At 40.7% G+C, this 18904-nt stretch overlaps 2 protein-coding genes across 3 annotated transcripts; one reads left to right on the top strand and one right to left on the bottom strand.

The window, feature by feature from the left end:
* Window positions 1-8959: 8959 nt before the first annotated feature.
* LOC128303721 (protein SCAI) lies at window positions 8960-14796 on the bottom strand. 2 transcript variants are annotated; one of them, XM_053040773.1, is made up of 10 exons: window positions 14516-14796; window positions 14177-14407; window positions 13981-14103; window positions 11396-11524; window positions 10894-11030; window positions 10627-10815; window positions 10357-10555; window positions 9898-9959; window positions 9623-9826; window positions 8960-9552 (listed from the first exon to the last, which is right to left on the bottom strand). In XM_053040773.1, exons 1-10 carry the CDS (start codon window positions 14794-14796, stop codon window positions 9308-9310), a joined length of 1800 nt encoding a protein of 599 aa, XP_052896733.1. In that variant the 3' UTR covers window positions 8960-9307. The 2 variants fall into 2 exon arrangements, with proteins under 2 accessions (XP_052896733.1, XP_052896732.1); XM_053040772.1 differs by having other exon boundaries at window positions 11396-11539.
* Window positions 14797-17661: 2865 nt separating this feature from the next.
* Window positions 17662-18492, top strand: LOC128304266 (STING ER exit protein). Its single transcript, XM_053041427.1, has 2 exons — window positions 17662-17817; window positions 17900-18492. The coding sequence occupies exons 1-2, from the start codon at window positions 17697-17699 to the stop codon at window positions 18448-18450; spliced, it is 672 nt and encodes a 223-aa protein (XP_052897387.1). The 5' UTR covers window positions 17662-17696; the 3' UTR covers window positions 18451-18492.
* Window positions 18493-18904: the final 412 nt, after the last annotated feature.

An 18904-nucleotide genomic window follows, 5' to 3' on the forward strand; every position in this document is an offset into this window, starting at 1 on the left:
ATTTTAAGTGAGTATGTAGCGTAATTAAGTGAAACTAATGATATTATTTGTTGCATGTTTGTAAACTATCATGCGGTTGTTATTAGCTGCCAATAAATTCAGTAAAGAATGCTGATAATGTCTGTGGTTCTATTCGTGTAGTTTTATTTAAATTTTAATATTATTCACTGTTTTGAAAACATTCTCAACAATGAACGGTATGAAATATCTTGAAAAAGAAGATTTGTTATTTTTTAACTTAGTTTTATTTTATCTTTATAACCAAACATAAAAACAAGTAAGAAAGATCACGATCATGTGGGGTCTACATTGTTGAGGATAAAAAATCATCCGCTCTTTAGAGGTGTTATTAGCCAATAAAACTTGTATTCTTTTACTAGTATTATTAAAAACGTAAAGATAATAAAATAGTTATCTGATTGCAGAAGTGATAACCACCTTGTAACGGTTCTGCTATAACGGTACTTCTCCTGTATGTTATTATCGTGTGCGTGCTTATCAGTACATGGAGAACCTTATGGAAAGAAGGCGTGGCATCGCTCTCACTTGCACTAGCGATCGTTCTCACGAGTTTGATAGCGCGCAGTGGTGTGAGCCAATGTATTAGAGGATCGTCTCTCGCGCTCAATGATTACATGCGAGAGCTCGCTGGAGGGGAATTGATGTCACCTCCTTACAAACATATTCTCTTGGTGTCAGAAATCGAAAATCGGTTTCGCATCTGCCAACGGAGTTTGAGAGTCACGCGTACACAATTTATTACTACGCGATTACTTGTATTATTTGTTGCATGTTTGTAAACTATCGTACGGTTGTTATTAGCTGCCGATAAATTGATTAATGAATGCTTATAATGTATGTGGTTCAATTCGTGTGGTTTAACTTAAATTTTAAGATTATTCACTGATTTGAAAATTGTCTCACCAATGAACGGTCTAAAAAATCGCGCGAAAGAAGATTTGTTATTTTTTAACATATTTTTGTTTTATTTTTATAACTGAACATTAAAAACAAGTAAGAAAGATCACGATATTGTGAGGTCTGCATTGTTGAGGATAAAACAACATCCGCTTTTTAGTGGTGTTATTAGCCAATAAAACTTGTATTCTTTTAGATATTTTTTGAAAAAACTATGAAAATCCCGTTCAAGAAATAGAATATATGAATAGGTTGAAGTAAAATGGTAATATAAGGGTTCACGGGGTGGCCAGATGGTGTAATGGTAGCGCAGTCGGTCTGCACAAGACAGGACCACGGAAAAATTTCGCCAGGAGCCTCTTGTGGTACCCTTCAGGACCCCTCTAGCATAAGGACAGGGGGCCTATGTATACGCCTTTTACCCACTCCACTCCGCTTTTTTTCCCACTCCACGAACAAAGTTAAAGATCACATACAATTTTGAAATCCTTTTTTTATATCTTTATTATATAGTTTCAGACTTTTTTGTAACACATTTTCTCGTTTTTCTTTCGCCACTACGCATCGCATTTAGCATCTGTTTGTTTGTCTGGGGTTTCTTTTGCGTTAGATTGCGTTAGGATCGTGCACGACCCACCCGCAGACCGTCGAAATGTTTAGCCAATCTATTTTTTCCCCTTCGCTTACAATTAATCTTAAGGATGGTTGGTAATGGTGGAAAAGAGTTAGGAGAAAAAAGAAGGACAAATGGGAATGCACATTTCCAACAGCAAACACCCACTTTAGGTTTGCCGATCGTCTGCTGAATCGTTTCCTCTAATTTCCAGCTACAAATTCTTTCTCTTCTGCAGATAGTGTTTCTGAACCGGTTCAGTTTTCTGTTTTATAATCTGTTCTTCTTATTAGAAGTCCCTTTTATTTCTTTCTTTTCTGTAAATCCGCTTCACGCATTGTTTCGACTCGCCCTCTTCCTTTTTGCCTCTCTTATCGAAAGACGAAGCTAAGTTATGATTCTATCTGTTTATAGCATAATGAACACTGAAACAACTGTTCATGTTTATAAAAAACAAACAAAAACACCGGCAAACGATCAACAAAACAAAAGTCTAACACGCTAAATATGAAAGTTGTTTTGTTGCTGGAAAAAGTACAACATAATGACATGCAAAATGGCGGTTTGATGCTCGGTTTGATAGTGCAAATGGGATCTCTACAATGTGTGGCACACTCGCACACCTATCTCCATTCGATCTGTTTACATTGTTTAACTTGCTTATATGCTTTTGTTTTTAACTATATGTTGTGTGAATGTTTTTGGGTTTCTTTCGCGTTGCTGCTCTGCTTTCTATAAAGTTATACGTGGCTTTCGTTCACTATATAGTTCTTGCACCATTCGAACGGGATTAGTGTGTGTTTGTTTGTTGTCCTTTTTTCTGTAAACACTTCTTGCAATAGATTTATAATTTCTTTTTTTTTCTTGCATGTAAAATGCGTACGTTTTGTTGTTTTCACCTTTCCATCGATCGTTTATATGTTTTCCTATACGGGTTAGAAGAATGTATGCTGGTGCGAAAAATCTGATTCCCTCTAATGATCTTCTTTTCCTCTTCATGCGCGTTGTCACTTTACCACGGAAGTATTTGTGGAGTTTAGAGATGGTCAGCCCGACTGTTGATTGATGTGGAGAAGTATTCGAATGGGAAAACTAATCGCCCCCCGCCAAAAACCAGCTACAAACACACATACACACACACACACCTCGTCCTCTGCATTCGGTGGAGTGTAAACAGAAAAATAAGCAATAACAAAGCGAACAATGGGATGTGGTGCTGCCAGGCAGGCAAGCTAGAGCCTTCTTTCTCAACTTGTGTTTTTACCACTTGTGCCGAAGATTTCCACCCCTAAACCGTTCATCACAAATCACGCTTCTATCGTTTGCATTCGTTTCAGGCGCCTTTTATTTTCATCTTTTTTTTTGTTTGTTTGCTTGTTCACTTGTCCACTTATCGTTTTCGAGTGTTTCGAGTTGAGCTGTTTGACAATTGTTTTTTGGGGTTGTTTTTGGTTTTATAGCAATTTCGATTACGTATTTATCGGCCGCTCTCGTTCGATTTTCGGCAGACGTTTCGTAAGTGTGTGTGTGTGAGTATGTGTTTTTGTTTTAATTTGCTAAGTCGCGTCTCGTCCTTCGTACACACCTCGTGTTCTAAACACACAAACACACCGTCTTGTGTATGTTCTGTTCCTTCTTTTTTTTGTTATTTGTTTGTTCAAATATTACGCACTATTCTAAATATGTGATTGTTGGTTTGGGTTCTTTTTTCTGTTTCCTTTGTATTGTTTTACCTTTTGCCTTCCGTTTCCCGTTCTTTTGCCGCAACAAATACTTTCCCTTTTCTGTTTCGATTTTACACGATTCCGGGTGGTTTTTGTTTAATGTTTACCATTCCACCATTTCGCATGACACCTAACGGCAATAGAAAATAGGACTTTTGTTATTTTTCTCGTGTTCGTTTCCATTGTCTCTTTGTTTTGTTTTGGTTTTGAATAAGGAGAGGGAATTATTTCTATGGTGAATGATTTTGTTTTGTAGTTGAATCATTTTACTGGCTGAAACCGTATCCTCCCTTGTGTTCAGGTGGGTTGCCATACGTCTCTTTCTTTGTTTCTATATAATGCATTTTGTAGCGTTTTTCAGAGTAAAACTTATCAAATGATTTCATTCTTTTTGGAAATTAAACCGGGGAAAACGAATGCGATTTTCTAGAAAATTAAATTGAAAAAAAAGGCTACAAGTTGTGATCCTGGACCATCTCTCTATGCCCGCGCACGTCTCTGATGGTTGATGAGAAAATACTAATTCTTCCATTAGCCTGACATGGTGCATCACTCTCTTGGTTGTTATGACACGATCCTCGCATGTAGGAAATCTAGTAAGAGACTCTAGCACTGTCCTCATACCATACAGGATGTTCCTTATCAGTGGAATGGCTATTTACTGGCTACATACTTGTTTGTATGTGGATGTGTTTTCGTGTTTGATTTGTAGAAAAATCTACGCGACAAAAATCCTCATCCATCATGTGTCCTTGCGTGGGTTGATAAATTCATATCCTACTCGTTTGCGGGGTGAAGCTGCAATAATCAACAGCGGCATTGGCCACTGTTCTCCCACGTGGAGGCCAAACAGCAGGGAAACGCTTGGAGTCGCCTCCGGAGCACGTCTGTTTAGTGTACGTTAACATTTGTTTTAATGTTTTGTTTTACCGACTTTTGTTACTATTTGTTACTCAGTTTACGTTTAAGTGAAACACTTAGGGCAGTGATATATTGATGTTTTTTTTTCTTCAGTGTATTCGGGCATTGTTCCGTAAGTGACAGCAGTTGCGTTTTGTGTGTAATGGTTTCCTTTTTCTTCTTGTTTTTTTATGTCCTTTGCTCCACTAACTTTGTATGTTTGTTGGGGCTTTGTTTGTTAATTTCCTTTATGTGTTTCTGTTTCTGGTTTTTCAAGTGTATATATTGTTTTTTTTGTTGTGATTTTGCTGCTAATTAGCGTTCTTCCTTTATATTTCTATAACTTTTCTCCTTACTCTTGAGTTTTGTGTTTTTTTTTTGTCATGTTTCAGTTTTATCGTGAATGTTTCCTCCATTGTTTCCTTCTCATTCATTTTCTTTAGAGTTTTTGTTTTGCCTAGTTTTGTATATTCTCATTTTAAACACTTTGGTATCACCTTTACGGGTCGCTGTTACTGCTGATTTTTTTTGTTTGGTTTGTCTGTTTTCTTCGTCTGTATGTTTTTTTTTTATTACTCGTACACTACACTTGCTACGATGCTACGATGACTAGAGAGTACGCGCTTAATCGTGTGTTATCGCAATTTTTGTGTTTTGTTTCTGCTTCCTCATTTTTCGCTCGATTCGCTGATCCCTTTGCTGTACAAACGCGGAGTGGTTTCCCTTTTAAACGGTTGGCATGACACATTGCGCGATATTTAGGCGAAACAATAAGTATTACACGTTTTTTTTCTTTTCTTTTACTTGGATAATTTAGCTACCATCTAACAGAAAATGAACAACGAACAACGATGAATGGACATTCCCTCCTGTCCCCTGTGAGTCTGTTACGCGTGGTGGTTGAGTGATTCGGAGCGATTGTGAGCTATTGAAGTAAACGTCTAATATATTATGCTACACGAGGGGCAAAAGGGTAGGCGTGGAGGAGTTTCTTGTTGCGGGAAAGGGACGATGAACTAGGATGGATGGTCTTGCGCTAGGATGTTTTGTGTATTTCCATTATCTATATTTATATATATCTGTGTCTGTAGCTAATGTGTCCTTTTTTTTTGTTTGGCGGAGCAGAAATGAGGAGTATGAGTTTGAGTATGATTTTATTATGATATATCTCTGTGGCTCTGGTGTGTTTACATTCAACATTCCGCGCATATAGTAACCTAGAAGCGTTTTTTTTTATTTCTTATTGTTATTTATCTATTTTTGATGGCATTTTTTTGTTTTGTTTGATGATGTGAGCTGGGTTGTTACCGTCGTTTTTTTTGTATTAAGTTTCATCTACAGTATATAGTTTCTTTTTTACTTCGGCTTGATTGTTTGGCCTAGCAATCGATCGGCCTTTTTTGCCTGCATTCTGTTGCCTTCCCGTGCACTTCACGATCGCAGTGGAACATTCCTTCACTCCCATTTCCAATCGAGCTATCGGAACTGACTTTCGCACGTGCATGTATAAAACAATCAACAAGGGAAGGGAGGAAAAGATTTCTTTGGTCTGAGGCTACCTGTAAGGTCGGGCTAAACGCGACGTGAGTATTCCGGTACAAATAAATTCAAACTCGCCCTAAATGTTTTGTATGCGATCTATTCAAAGCGAATATCTGCCCTGTCCATTAGCTAACGTTCACCTATCGATCGATTCTATCCAACATCAAAATTGGGGGTCGTCGTCACATTCCGACTGCAAGCGATAGAAAGTGAGATGGTGGCGGAAAAAGGAATCAACAAAAAGAAATCATCAACGACGGTACGGAGGATAACTCAAAAAAAAAAACAAAATGGGAACAACGAACCGGTAGAGAACACATACACCGAACGAGTTTTAATGTTGTGCCACTATGTGTTGCTACGGGGACAAGGATTGCTCTATCGGCTGTCTGTCTATCTACTGCATACCTACATTACCTAGCTTGTGTATACCCACATACCCAACTCCGGACAAATACGGTCTAAATCTCGCACTAGCACGCCCTCATAATTCTATAGCCATGAGGATTCCCAACTGTCCGGGGCAGAGACCGTACGCCCGGCTAAAACCAAATCTCGCATCGCTCTATACGTTTAAAGTCACTATTTGACTAGAAGGGGGAGTGGGTTTTGCAAAATATAGGAATGTTGTGTTATACATGTTTGGTTTGTTTGTTTTATGTTTTCTATACTGTTTCAGGTTCAGTATTCAAGCTCTGGCCCAGCAATGGTGAACAAAAGTATTTTTGTTGTTAGCAAATAATCGTTTCGATTTGCCGAACAAAATTGTTCCAATTGTGCTGTTTCTTCGCCCCCTTTCTTTTCCCGCGCCGTTTTTTTTGTTGTTGCAATATCTGAACACATTCTCTTTGCCTTGTTCATCCTGTTTGCCTCGTACGTCTCTCGTAACGATTGGTTTTGTTCATTTTATGCCTAAATTATATTTCCCTACCTACACACCATTTATGCTAGACGACACACCTTTACATCTTCCTTCTGTTTGCTTTACCAACTGTCCTCTCCTTCCTCTTCACTCGATTCAAACCTTCATCCCAAAGCCGATGATGATAACCGTGGGATTCGACTCCAAACTACTACGCGGCGCTTTACATATGTATATATATATGTGTGTGTATATATATATATATATAGATGTATAGGTGTATATACCTAAATAACCTTACAAGTTGTTGTCTACAGTAAAAGAAAAATGTTTGGAAACTAAACCAATGTTTTTTTCCGGTTCCGGTGTATGTATGTGTTTGTGTGTGTTGCACTCCTACCATCGCAGAAGAAGGATAACGAAGGCATACATCCGCCGATCCTCCTTCACGATACACAGGAGATCCATAAATCGGTTACTCGAGCGCCATTGTGAGAATGTTATGTATATGCGAATGCGTTTTGTTCTCCTCAAAAGTATATGTTTCTGTATTCTGTATTCCTTTTCCTTCCTTTCCTTCCTGTGTGTTTGCGCTCTTGTTCGAGTTTTGTTATCTTCTCGGCGTATCCTGTGTACCCAATATTAGCGGGTTGATTCATTTGTTGTTTTGTTTTGTTTTTTGTTTATGTAAGTTGTTTATATTTTGTTGTTTTCTCTCTCTCTCTCTCTCTCTCTCTCTCTCTCTCTCTTTTGTTTCCTACTAATGAAGCGAAATAGCGGCAGTGATCACACGTTTATATATTGTCCAAATATCGGCTGGGTATCTTCTTAAGTAAATGTTTTATTTTGCTTTTGCGTGTCAGTGTTTCCAAAAGTCCTTGTATTTCGTGGTTATTCCCACCCTTTCTCTCTCTCTCTCTCTCTCTCTCTCTCTCTCTCTCTCTCTCTCTCTCTCTCTTTCTCCTGTTTTAGCTTTTGCAGTAGGGTACGCATGTAAGATTGAACCGAAATGTTACCACTGTCTTCACAGTACGCTTTATCAGTTGGCATCACAGTAAGAAGTGTGTGAATGTGTTCTAGTGAGAATTTTTAAATTAAATGACTGCGATAATTATGAACTCATTCGAAACGTACAAGGTGTACACCTAAAGCAAGTTTACTAGAACGTTTTGTTGACTAGTCCGGTATTAAACGCTGTATAACATAAAAACCTTCAAATGCCCCATTGGGAAAGTACTAACACATGTGGGGGAAGAAAATAATGACAACATCAAAACCTTTACAAATCAAACAAGCCGGCGGAGTATTGTACAGGTGTTTGCTTTTGTCTTTCCGTCCATTTTCTGTCATGTTTAAATTTTCCTATAATATATACGTTTGTAAGCATATGTTCTCCGTCATTCCTCTTCGCCTTCTGTCCTTTCAATAAGTATCGCGAGTTTTTGCTGCATTTTCTTTTTCCTCCCGCTTTTATCTGCCCCATCTATAAGTAATTTAGTTTCTCATTGCGCAAGCGGATGTGTGTTAATGTAGGTATATTTTTGCATTTATATATAAATATAAATATGTTTATATATAAATAGATAAACTTTGATATATCTATACTTTCTCACGAACGGTTTTTTGTGTGCGCCCGGTACCATGATACGCCATGGACCCTGTTGGGGGGAGGGGAGAAGGAGAAGATCGTAGATCTTATGTCCACTTCCAGTTCCTTACCACACTTTCGATCTACGAACAAACGAACGAACAGAAAACAATGGATTTGTCGCGACTAGGACTGGTCTTACCGGATAAAGTGTTTCTGTTTTCTGTTTGCTCCATGTTTTATGTGTGTGTTTTTCAAACTCCAAATGGCTTTGCCATGCTAGTGTTTTTTTCATTTGTATTTTCCCGTTTTGCTCACTGCTTTGCTCGCTCGAGAGATTGTGGGAAATCCACCTGCACCATATCATGCCTTTGAGTACCACACCTCACAACTCATAGTTCAGTGCATCGCCAGGTTACTCTCTGCCCCGAAGGGGGAAGGCGCACTATATAAATATGGCCATACAAAACGCGCGATCACCGTTATCCCGCCTAACGCTGCCAGTTTTCCCGCGCCCACACAAAAAAAAACCCTCTAGAGTCCATTCCTTTGCTTCTCTGGTCGAGTCTGGTTGGTTGGTTGGCGTACGAAAGCCAGAAGCACATTCTATAGCCGATGTCGTATAAATAGTAACAAGTCGCGTAAAAAGCTACAAATATATGTGTTTTGACCTACGAACCGAACATTGGTTGCATGCGTGTAGAGTGGTGCGAACCAAAAAAAAAATGAAGGGAGAAATGTTCCGAGCACGCTAGAAGACGTTGGAAAGCAACAAGCTTTTTAAAACTAGCCATTCGAGCACGTATTCGCACGCTACTTAATACTTATCGGTCGTTGGCCGATCCGAACGTGTGGTGCTTCGATCCGAACGCTTGTGGAACACCCCACACGCACACACACAATAGAGGACAATAGTTTTTATCTTTGGAAGCGACGTACTTGTTCCTTCGTGCTGATGCTCAACAGAGAACAACGTACGGCATGGTTGGACGCACCACCGTTAAACGATCATGGACGACCATTGCGCTTCGCAGCATCGCCATTTGTAGCGTTAGCATGGCGACAATCGCACCCGAAAATACGCGGAAGCCTGCACTCAGCACGGTCGGATCGTCGCTACCGGATGGGAACCGTGCGGAGTAGCTCGTACCACACGTGCATCAATCGCCTTCCGGACCCTCCACAAAGTGGCCCCTCACGTCGAGCGCGGTCGCTAGCTGCAGCACGATGTGCGCCAGTGACGGATGTTCCAACAGTTCCGGCCCGGGAAGGGGTGGTTCGCAGCGGGGTCGTTGATGCCGCCCCCGGAAGCCACGATGCAGTCGTAACGCCACATCACAAAACACGAACCGTAGAATGAGCGTTCGCAGGAAATCATCACCGAAGAACTGCACGTACGATGAATCTGTGAAGCAGCGAAGCAGCGGTGGGAATTAGTAATTGAGAAGTACGAATATGCACGAGGGGTACATTACCTATGTACCCGATACCCTGTTCAATTTCGTCCATCCGGCAACGCGTCACCAGACGGGATGCCTCGGTGACGAACCGGTCCACATAACTTTGACATCGTTCCCAGTGATGTATCGGCACGTCACCGACATTGCAGATGTAGCACATGGCCGTCATTGGAGAATGCAGGAATAACGTAAACAGCGAACCGTGATGCTGCAGATCTGCTAAAACCCGAACGACGCAATAATCGTCAACCAATGTGCTGTTTTGGGGATCGTGAAGCACTTACACTTACCTTGGTAGTTGGCAGGAATATCCTGTGGTGACATGAGTATAACTAACGGTTGACCGAAGTACCTACGGAGGGAAAACCAAACTTTGTGACTGTGTTGTGTCTAATGAATCTTTTGAGAAGAGTCATGCATATAAATATTCAGTGAAGATTCATCCCAGTCACGAGTCGATTCTTAAAATAACCATGAATTCTCATAGATTTGGACAGTTCTCCAAGATTAAAGAAATCCACAAAGATGCAAGATATCACAGATTTGCGATTCCTTACAGATTTTGAACAAATTTGAAGACGACTCTTTGAAGATTCGGATTAGGGAATCTTCTGACTGAATATATAGTCATGCATGCAGTTCTAGGAATCATTCCGATTCATCAACCTGACTCATATATACTCAACACCAATACTACTTTGCATTAGTGTTTCTGCTTCAGTGTGAACGTCTTCTTCCATCTCCCATACCTCGGTATGTGCTGGAACACGAATGAATTATCCGAATCGATTATGATGAAGAGAGGCCGCCGCGTGTAAGGATATAGATCGCCCGGATAGAGACAGTGCGGTTCCTTGTAGCCGGCGCTCGATTTCCCACGCACCGATAGTCCACTGTCTACTGCGTCGCGTTTTACACTCGTGGCCAATCCTCCCAGCTCGTAACCATCTGTACGCGAAGAAAACGCAAAAACCAGACGAATCAGCTACAATCCAACCTGCTGGTACCTCATTACTTACAATCTTGCGGATGCTTCGTAGTCGAGAAACACCCGTCGGCGGACATGTACAGCAGCAGTGCACCACCCGGTGGCAGCTCCTTGAAGCCGCTGGATAGAAACACCATCAGCTGGCTGAGTGATGGTTTGTACAGCAAATACTTGTGTGGATTATCACGCATCGCTCGGCGATCTCCATTTTCCACGTAGCCTATAATCGGGAGAGGAAAGCATGTTCGTATGATAGGAGGAAACAATTTGGTACAACGGTGCTGAAGCCGAAGCATACCTTTGGAACCCGGTACACCGTACGGTGGCATACGACTCGCGGCTGGACTGGCATCGTGTGGACCTCCGTGTGCCATCGGATGACCGATCATGGGATGCATCGCATCGGTTGGTTCACGTTCCAACGTTTGTAACATCCTGGTGGTGGACAAAACATTCACAAAACATTGAATACATTAAAAAACTACGCGAGCTACAGCTACAGTTCCTACTAGATCGATCTGATTCAGATTCTTAGATGATTCTGAATCTCTATTCCGAAGATTCATGAATCCTCAAAAACATTTAATGAAACTTCAAGGAATTATAACGCATGTTATGTTGCTTCTGAAGTGACACACATGATTCTTTAAACAATCATGGCATAGAGATTTACAACCCCTGGCTACGAATATCTGAGAATGCATTCATCTTTGAGGATTTATCAATATTCAAGGATTTATGAATCTTTTCAGAGTCGGCTCAAGATTTAAATCCACACACTTTTGAGCACTACTTCTTACCGAAACATGTCCATCGTTAGCTCCGAAAATTTGGCCTGCTCGCAAGCGGAACCAACGATCAAAATTTCCTGCAGGCTGAGCGTCATGTGCGGTGTCCGTTCACAGGGTGGGGTGGTGAGCGGGCTTAACCTGGAACCAGAACCACTTCGATTCAACACGGGTGAAGTTACCTTATTCCGTACGGGGAACGACGAATGGCCCGTGCTTTCGACTACATTTGGTCACCCTTACTCGTGTAGTTGTTAGTTTTAGTTGCAGTTGTTGTTGGATGTGTGTTAATATGTGTTGGCGTGTTGGAAGTGTGTTTCTGAGTGCAGGTGACCGTGTATTTTGACAATGACCACTAGGTGCGCATGTATTGATGTATGTGTGCCCTGTACGACGTGAGTGAGTTTATGGGTGTGTGGTTTTTTCTGTCTGATGAAGTTTATTTTATGAATGTAATGGAACTGATCGATGGGAAGTAAGCCGATGAGATAGCTCAATGATTGTTGCCTTTCGCGATCGATTCTCACCGGGATCATGTATAATGTGAATGAATGGCTTTTTGAATGACTTTAAAGAGGTAAAAACAAAGATTATTTGTACGTTGTTTATCATTCGCTAGATTGCATCGAAACACACTACAACCAAAAATGGACAAGAAAATGATCGACTTACTGCATACTGGGTTGGTGTCACTGTTTCATTACTGTATGGTTTCTGCTCTATTCGACAACACGTACATGAATACATAACGACCCGTGTCCCGGTTGTGACCTAATTTCGAACCTCTCTTGCACACCGGTCCCAAAAGCCACATTATTGCGATGGTTGCTGTTAAACTGTCAACTAGCGTTGTTGATGATCGTCAACCATAAAGCGAACCACGCGGTGTAGTACACGATATGACAAAAGCGATCAATGATCAGGAAATATGGTGAAAGTCGTGAATGGAAATGAAGCTTCGTCGAATGAAAACGTCGTGCGCAAGGATGATCCAAAATGAAAGTGAACGGGCCAATATTCGTAAGATTTGCTTTTTTTTTATCAGTGTCACTTATCAAGGGGCATCATCGTCTTATCAAATATGCAATATAAATCATCCGGGTCAGTTTATACCTTACTCAACTAGATTGAAGTAAGAGCAAAGCGTGGTATAAATATAATTTTGCGCAATTTAGGGAATTTTGACGACTGCTTTTAAATTCTGCCGTGATGAATGGAACGTTTTGCCAAATTTGAATTGCCGAAAAGGGTCCGAATTGGATTGTAGTTACACCGATCGAACTGTTTGCTCTTACTGCCTTAAGATTAGTTATCTTATATGCTAGAAGGTTTTTGTTTGTTTGTTTATTAGCAGCAGTACAAAACCAAACTAAAAACATTTCAAATACAATTACGACAAACAAAAAAACCAATCGAGAAATTAAAACAAAATACAATTCGGTAAAGATAATAAAAAAGTAGCGTTTCAGGTGGTTTGTTTTTTTTTTGTTTTTTGTTCAAAAATGTGCAACCAGTACAGAGAATTGGTAAAGAATTCAATAGCCAATCAAAAGGAACGATAGAGATACATAGCCAATCAACCAAGGAAGCCGAAACACGTAAGGAAGTAAGAACACCAGCAGACGATTTGCAAACGCAATTAAAACAGAACGCGGATTACGATACAGTTACTGTACATACGGTAAACCTTCAACGTGAACCAGGGAAAGAATGAATCAAACACAACACCTTTATAATAAGGATCAGTACGCTAACAGTGAGAGTTTAGACTAAACAGGGGCACTGCTGAACTTTTTATAATCAACTTTTATACCGAGGGTTTGTGGGTTGGTTTAGCAAGAGGTACAAATTCGATTGATAAGTTTGCTAAAAGTGAAGTATGTTAGTTATTTAGTTGATTTTTTTCTTTTTTGTAACAATGTGTGTTTGTAGTATAGATTGAGCGGTATTTTATGTAAGTTTCAATGTGTCCTTTCTTTTCACATGTAGTAAGCGTTGTACTAGTAGTTACGTTAAATGGTGGGTATAGTAATGGGAGATAGATCGAGAAACGGAAAGCTACATTTAGCAAAGCAAGGCGATAAAATGACTAACAATTAAATGAAACGGTTTTCCTTATTAAAAGATTATGAAAAAAAACCCTGATTAGACGATAAATGCAATATATTATAACATATTATAAATATTCTGCTATCTTACTATCTATATTTCATTTCAGTTAAGCTTTTCATTCAATTGAAGAAAGTGCGTGAATTGTTAACACTGTTTAAACAAATAATAAACAACTCATATACTCGAAATTCTATATCCTTTCATCTATACTTCCTACTATTTTTACTAATATGCACGAAAGCGTACAGCACTTTTAAATGGTTTTAGTTAAATAATTTCCTATACGAAAAAAAACTCCTCTGCAAAAAAATGAAACGAAAAGCGACCAACTAACGTAACAAGAGATTCACATACATTGCAAAACTAATGGCACATAAATAAAAGAGGAATAGAGTAAAGTAGCTACATAAGAAGAAGAAGGTAATAATCGGAAAGCACGGGCCTAACACTAAGCTACACTACGCTCTTAACGGCTAGCAACTAACCTGTGCGATAGTACGATCGGGTTCGTATCGGCATGCAGCACGGCGACGGCCGATTCCGCCTTGATGAATCCTTTTATTTCCTCCAGCACTAGTGACCACTCTAGCTGATCTTCTGGCTCGTACCTAAAACAGAAAAAGAACCAGTATGAAGCAGTTTTATTTCATCGGAGGGAGTTGATCGCAGCAGAACACTTACGTAGTGGTGTATTCCTGTATTTGTCGCTCCAATTCAATAACTAACTCTCTCACTAGCTTCATCTTCTTCAACAGTAAACAAACAACAATAAATCTAGCGTAGTAACGTAGTTTCTTAACCATGAGATCCGGTCGGTCCTCCTTGATTGCTCTAGAGTAGTAAGCGCGCCCTCTGATCGCAGCATAAAAAGAGTATGCTTCATTGAGATAATTTGTTTCACTCGTTCTAAGGCTGCAAAGCAGGGGAAAACAGGGAAGAAAAGGCTACAATTAGTATCATCCGAGTGTGGGTGTGCGCGCAGGCTGTAGTTGATTGCCGGGGCTGGGTACGGTTGCTTACTAATAATGATAATAGAGTTGTCCAATTTTGCTAGCTATTTCTCCGATTTGCCATCGCTTTAAACCATACTTAGAATCTAGTACTAGTCTATGTTGCTGCTGAAACTTCCACAGCTTGGTGTAAACGTCGAACGTTCGTCCGAAGTACGCCTGCCACTGCCGGTGCCCATACTGTGGCAGATCGCGAAGTCCGTTGAATAGCTGTTTCGACTTCTCCAGCAGGTGGCAGAATTCGAGCACTATTTTCCTATCCTGTTCCTCCGTTGAAGCCATCTTAACCATGCCGCCAACTGTTCATTGGAAAGCTATCCTGTGGACGAAAAACGGGGAAGCGCAATGAACGAAACGATGTCTTTTCAGTTTAACGTGCTGCGAATTCTCACTTCTCTGAAACTGTTTTCCAAGAAATTATTATGTCCTAGACAACACTTTTATCACGGAATTTCACCCATATTTTAATTTTAATTAACGAAAATAAACCCTGCTGTAAGTCACACGCAAAAAATACCTTATTATGCTTACTATCATTCTAAACGGGAACAAGAAATAATTTAATTTTGCAAAATATTACAAAAGACTAGGCGCCTCCTTTGATCCAAGGCAACGTGCTCTATCTGTCAAAAACGCATCAACCATTACTGTTATTATTTTTTTCAGTTTTAAATATTTAAATTTATATTATATTTAAATATTAATAGCATTTTAAATAAAATAAATGAATGTAATTGTTTTTAAACTAAGCTTAAACTAAACTCATTATTTTAATTTCGCTGCTCCCGCGAAATGCACTGGGAAGGGGAAGGGTATTCTGAATTCGGCACAGAGAGGAGGCTACTACTATTCGCACCACACACAACTACACAACACACACACATATCAATCGCGTGCAATTCCTTTTCAAAGCGTATGTAAGATGAAACGAGTTACCAACACACTCAACCCGTAACACAGTGTTGTTTCTCCATCGGATAGTAGTAGTAAACATAGTACTATCAAGTAGGTTGATCCACTTTGCGTACGCAAAATACACGACGAAGAAGAAGAAGAAGAAGGAAAAACAACATTTCGTTCATACAACTTCGAAATGCACCTTCACCATTGCCATTGAGCAAACTGCATCCTCAACAAAGACCTATGAGGTTGCACACCACAGAATCATCTCACAATTCTTTCTCAACCTCGTTCAAATCCTTTCACATGGTTCTGTTTCACAATGCCTCCCCCCTCCCACACCACAAGGGGGTGGGTATGAAAATTTACTCCCAACTCCACTCGGTTACATGCGTTGCCGCTTTCCTACTTTCGGGGCCTCCTCCGAACAGGATATGCACTAATGCATTACACCGCTCCCGGTACCGTTTCCTTTACAGCTTTAGCCTACAAACACACAATCTCATACACACGCGCGTGTGTGTACACGCGCTCTGCTGCAACGGCAGCCTGCATCACATGCGCCCTTACTGATGGCTTTCCTTATCAGTGCAATAATATCCACCAGGCCGCGTATCACTCCATTTCCGTTGTCTTCCGTACTCTCCCTTCTCCTTCCTCACACCACCAACCCACAATCTGGCACGTTTCAGTGATTTGTTCTCTTCAGACACTGCGGAAGTTTGTGCCCCATCAACGTTTTCAATCCGTCTCGCTTGCGCGCGTGCTCACTCCTCTTCGCCCCACACACACACACGCGGCTTCGCTCACCCTTCTCACCCATCATCACCCATCATCATCATCATCATCGTCATCATCATCACCGTCATTGTCATCGTGAAGCAGCAGCCACGGCGAGCAGGCAAGGATGTTGAAAGTTTGTGTGCAGCAAAAGCATTGTTGGAATTGTAGCAACCATTGATTTTTATCACCACACTATTTTTGTGCCGTACCGTGCACAGTATTATGCTTCTTTCGGATTCGGTATCACACCGCACATGAGAGCGAGAGATGTTGGGGCAGTGCTGGGCTTCATCAACTATTTTTCTATTTTGTTCACCGTGTGATTCCTGGCCTTTTTTCTCTCTTTTTTGGTTTTTCCGCAAAAGCCCACCGTGAACCGCACCATGCGCGCAGGGGCACAATTCACGTGCGTCGAAACGGTGAGGGGTTGGTTAATGCGCCTCGCGGGACAACAGCCAGAATGAAACGGCACCACATACTACACACAAAACGCACGCACAAATGCATACACACATCCGTATCGTTGTGCGATACTTGCTTCGACGAGCCTCACAATACTTTACTCACAACTGCTGGTGACAATATGGTACGCTATACTGCCGTAGTAGGTAGCATCATCATTACCACCGTCATCACCATCATCATCAAGCTCCCTATATCCTTCTGCAAGGATTGCTTAGCTGAGGCCTATATTGCACCGCAAGATGCCCAGATATACGCGATTTACAACACATCCCCTCATTAGCATGCACTAATTTTTTGCACGATATTCATTTACTTTGCACAATTTGCACACAACTCAGATGAAACAAAATCCGTACAGACTGCAATAGTGAAACGAGGGATGGCTGGGAAAACACACCATGGAAGACACACACAAGGCACACACCAAGCTACCCCCGTTTACGAACAAACCATGATTTTATACTTACAGCGACCTAATTACTACGCGAATCACACTGCCGTTGCTTACGCGTTTGTGCTAGCGTTCGTTTCACTGCCAATTATGCTACTTTAAATATTATTTTTAAAGGTTTTCTGTGTAAGGCAAAATCTATGTGACTAGATTTGGAGTGAAAAAACTCGAAAACATTACACTGTGGTACGGTCCGGTGACCATCACCGGTTGACAGCACGGAGGAAATGAATGTCCTTGAAATCTGGCCCGATGCGTAAATTTTGACATGTTGACCCCTTCCAGTCCGATCGTGATCGCGTAAAATGCTGTTAATGTTTTGAACCTGTAACGAACGAACTTGAGAACAATTAATTTTATTTTAATCCTACAATATCATCTACTTTATTTGAACAACAAGAAAACAACTTTTGTCGAGGTTCAATAATTACCCAAATCAGCTAAGACTCCCTATGGTTACGTGTAGACTCTGCATACCTGGACTGTGCTGAATGCGGACAGCTTGACAGTTGCTGTGGAGAAATACGACCGTAAACAAAACAAAGTTTTGGAGTGGAATTAGCTGTGGCGAATCCCGTGTTCCAGCAATAAAATGCCGAAAGTAGTATCGCGTAGTATTGTTTGTTCCGACTCAAAAGACAAGGAAGAATACAATGAAACTGGACCGCTGAATATATACTACTGCTTGTGTGGACAAATGAGTTTAATTTTAGGTACCATACGAATCAACTCACTCAGCATTTGTGTGTTGGCTTTTACTTTAATATTTTGTTTTGGTTCACTTTCCTTTTACAGATTGTACACTTGAGAAACTACCTCTGAGACAGTTGGATGGTGCCCGCGTGATAGACAGCGCACGCCACGCAAACAAAGTGAACGCAGATCCGAGCGAAACCGTCTTTATCCAACGGGAGGCGGGCATCGAGAAGCAGCATCGCCTGAAGTGCAAAAAGTGCGGTTTACCATTGTATTACCGGCACAGCAACGATCCGCAGGTGACGTTCGTCATACGCCGGGCACTGGTAAAGTGCAAGAGTGAAGCTAAAATTTCGGAAATCATTAAAACGCCAAGCACAAGCCTCAACCCCACGCTGGAACCGAAGAAGGTGATGGTCACAAAGCACACGAAGAATATGGGCAAATTTAGTTCGGTGACCGTATCCACCATCGATGAGGAAGAAGACGAAATCGAAGCTCGGGAAGTGGCGGACAGTTATGCAAACAATGCCCGCATCATCGAAAAGCAACTCGAGCGAAAGGGTGGTAAAACCAACGAAGATGTATTGAAGGAGAAAATTGAACCACCACCACCGAAAAAGACGCGCGGAACATTGCTAGATACATAGATAAGACAAATATTAAGATGATGATACTTTTTAAACCACAATAAACTGATAAATAATTGAACCTAAATCAAAATTAGTTAGATTCATTCTCAATGACTATCGACTGATGTATTGCACTCACAGAACAATACTACAATGCCAAATAAAATTAAGAATAATTAAAACTCTTTAGCTTCTCCTGCATTTGAACATATTGAACAGTCTGTCTATTGTTCCGAGCAGTTTTTGTCCAAATGTCAGAAACGATATTCGACTGAACTGCTAAGACTTATCTGCCCAGTACTAACGATTTCAATATGGTATCCATCATCATACATCATCCACCCGCTAGCAAATTCGACGAACTGAGCATCAGCAAATAAATTAATATCGTCTTACTTCAATCGCTTCATCATATGTGCTTATTGAATAAAAAGTGGCGAACAATTAAAATTCACATAATAGTCGATTGTAC

This window comes from Anopheles moucheti, chromosome 3 (genome assembly GCF_943734755.1).
Source record: "Anopheles moucheti chromosome 3, idAnoMoucSN_F20_07, whole genome shotgun sequence".
Taxonomy (NCBI): Eukaryota; Metazoa; Arthropoda; class Insecta; order Diptera; family Culicidae; genus Anopheles; species Anopheles moucheti.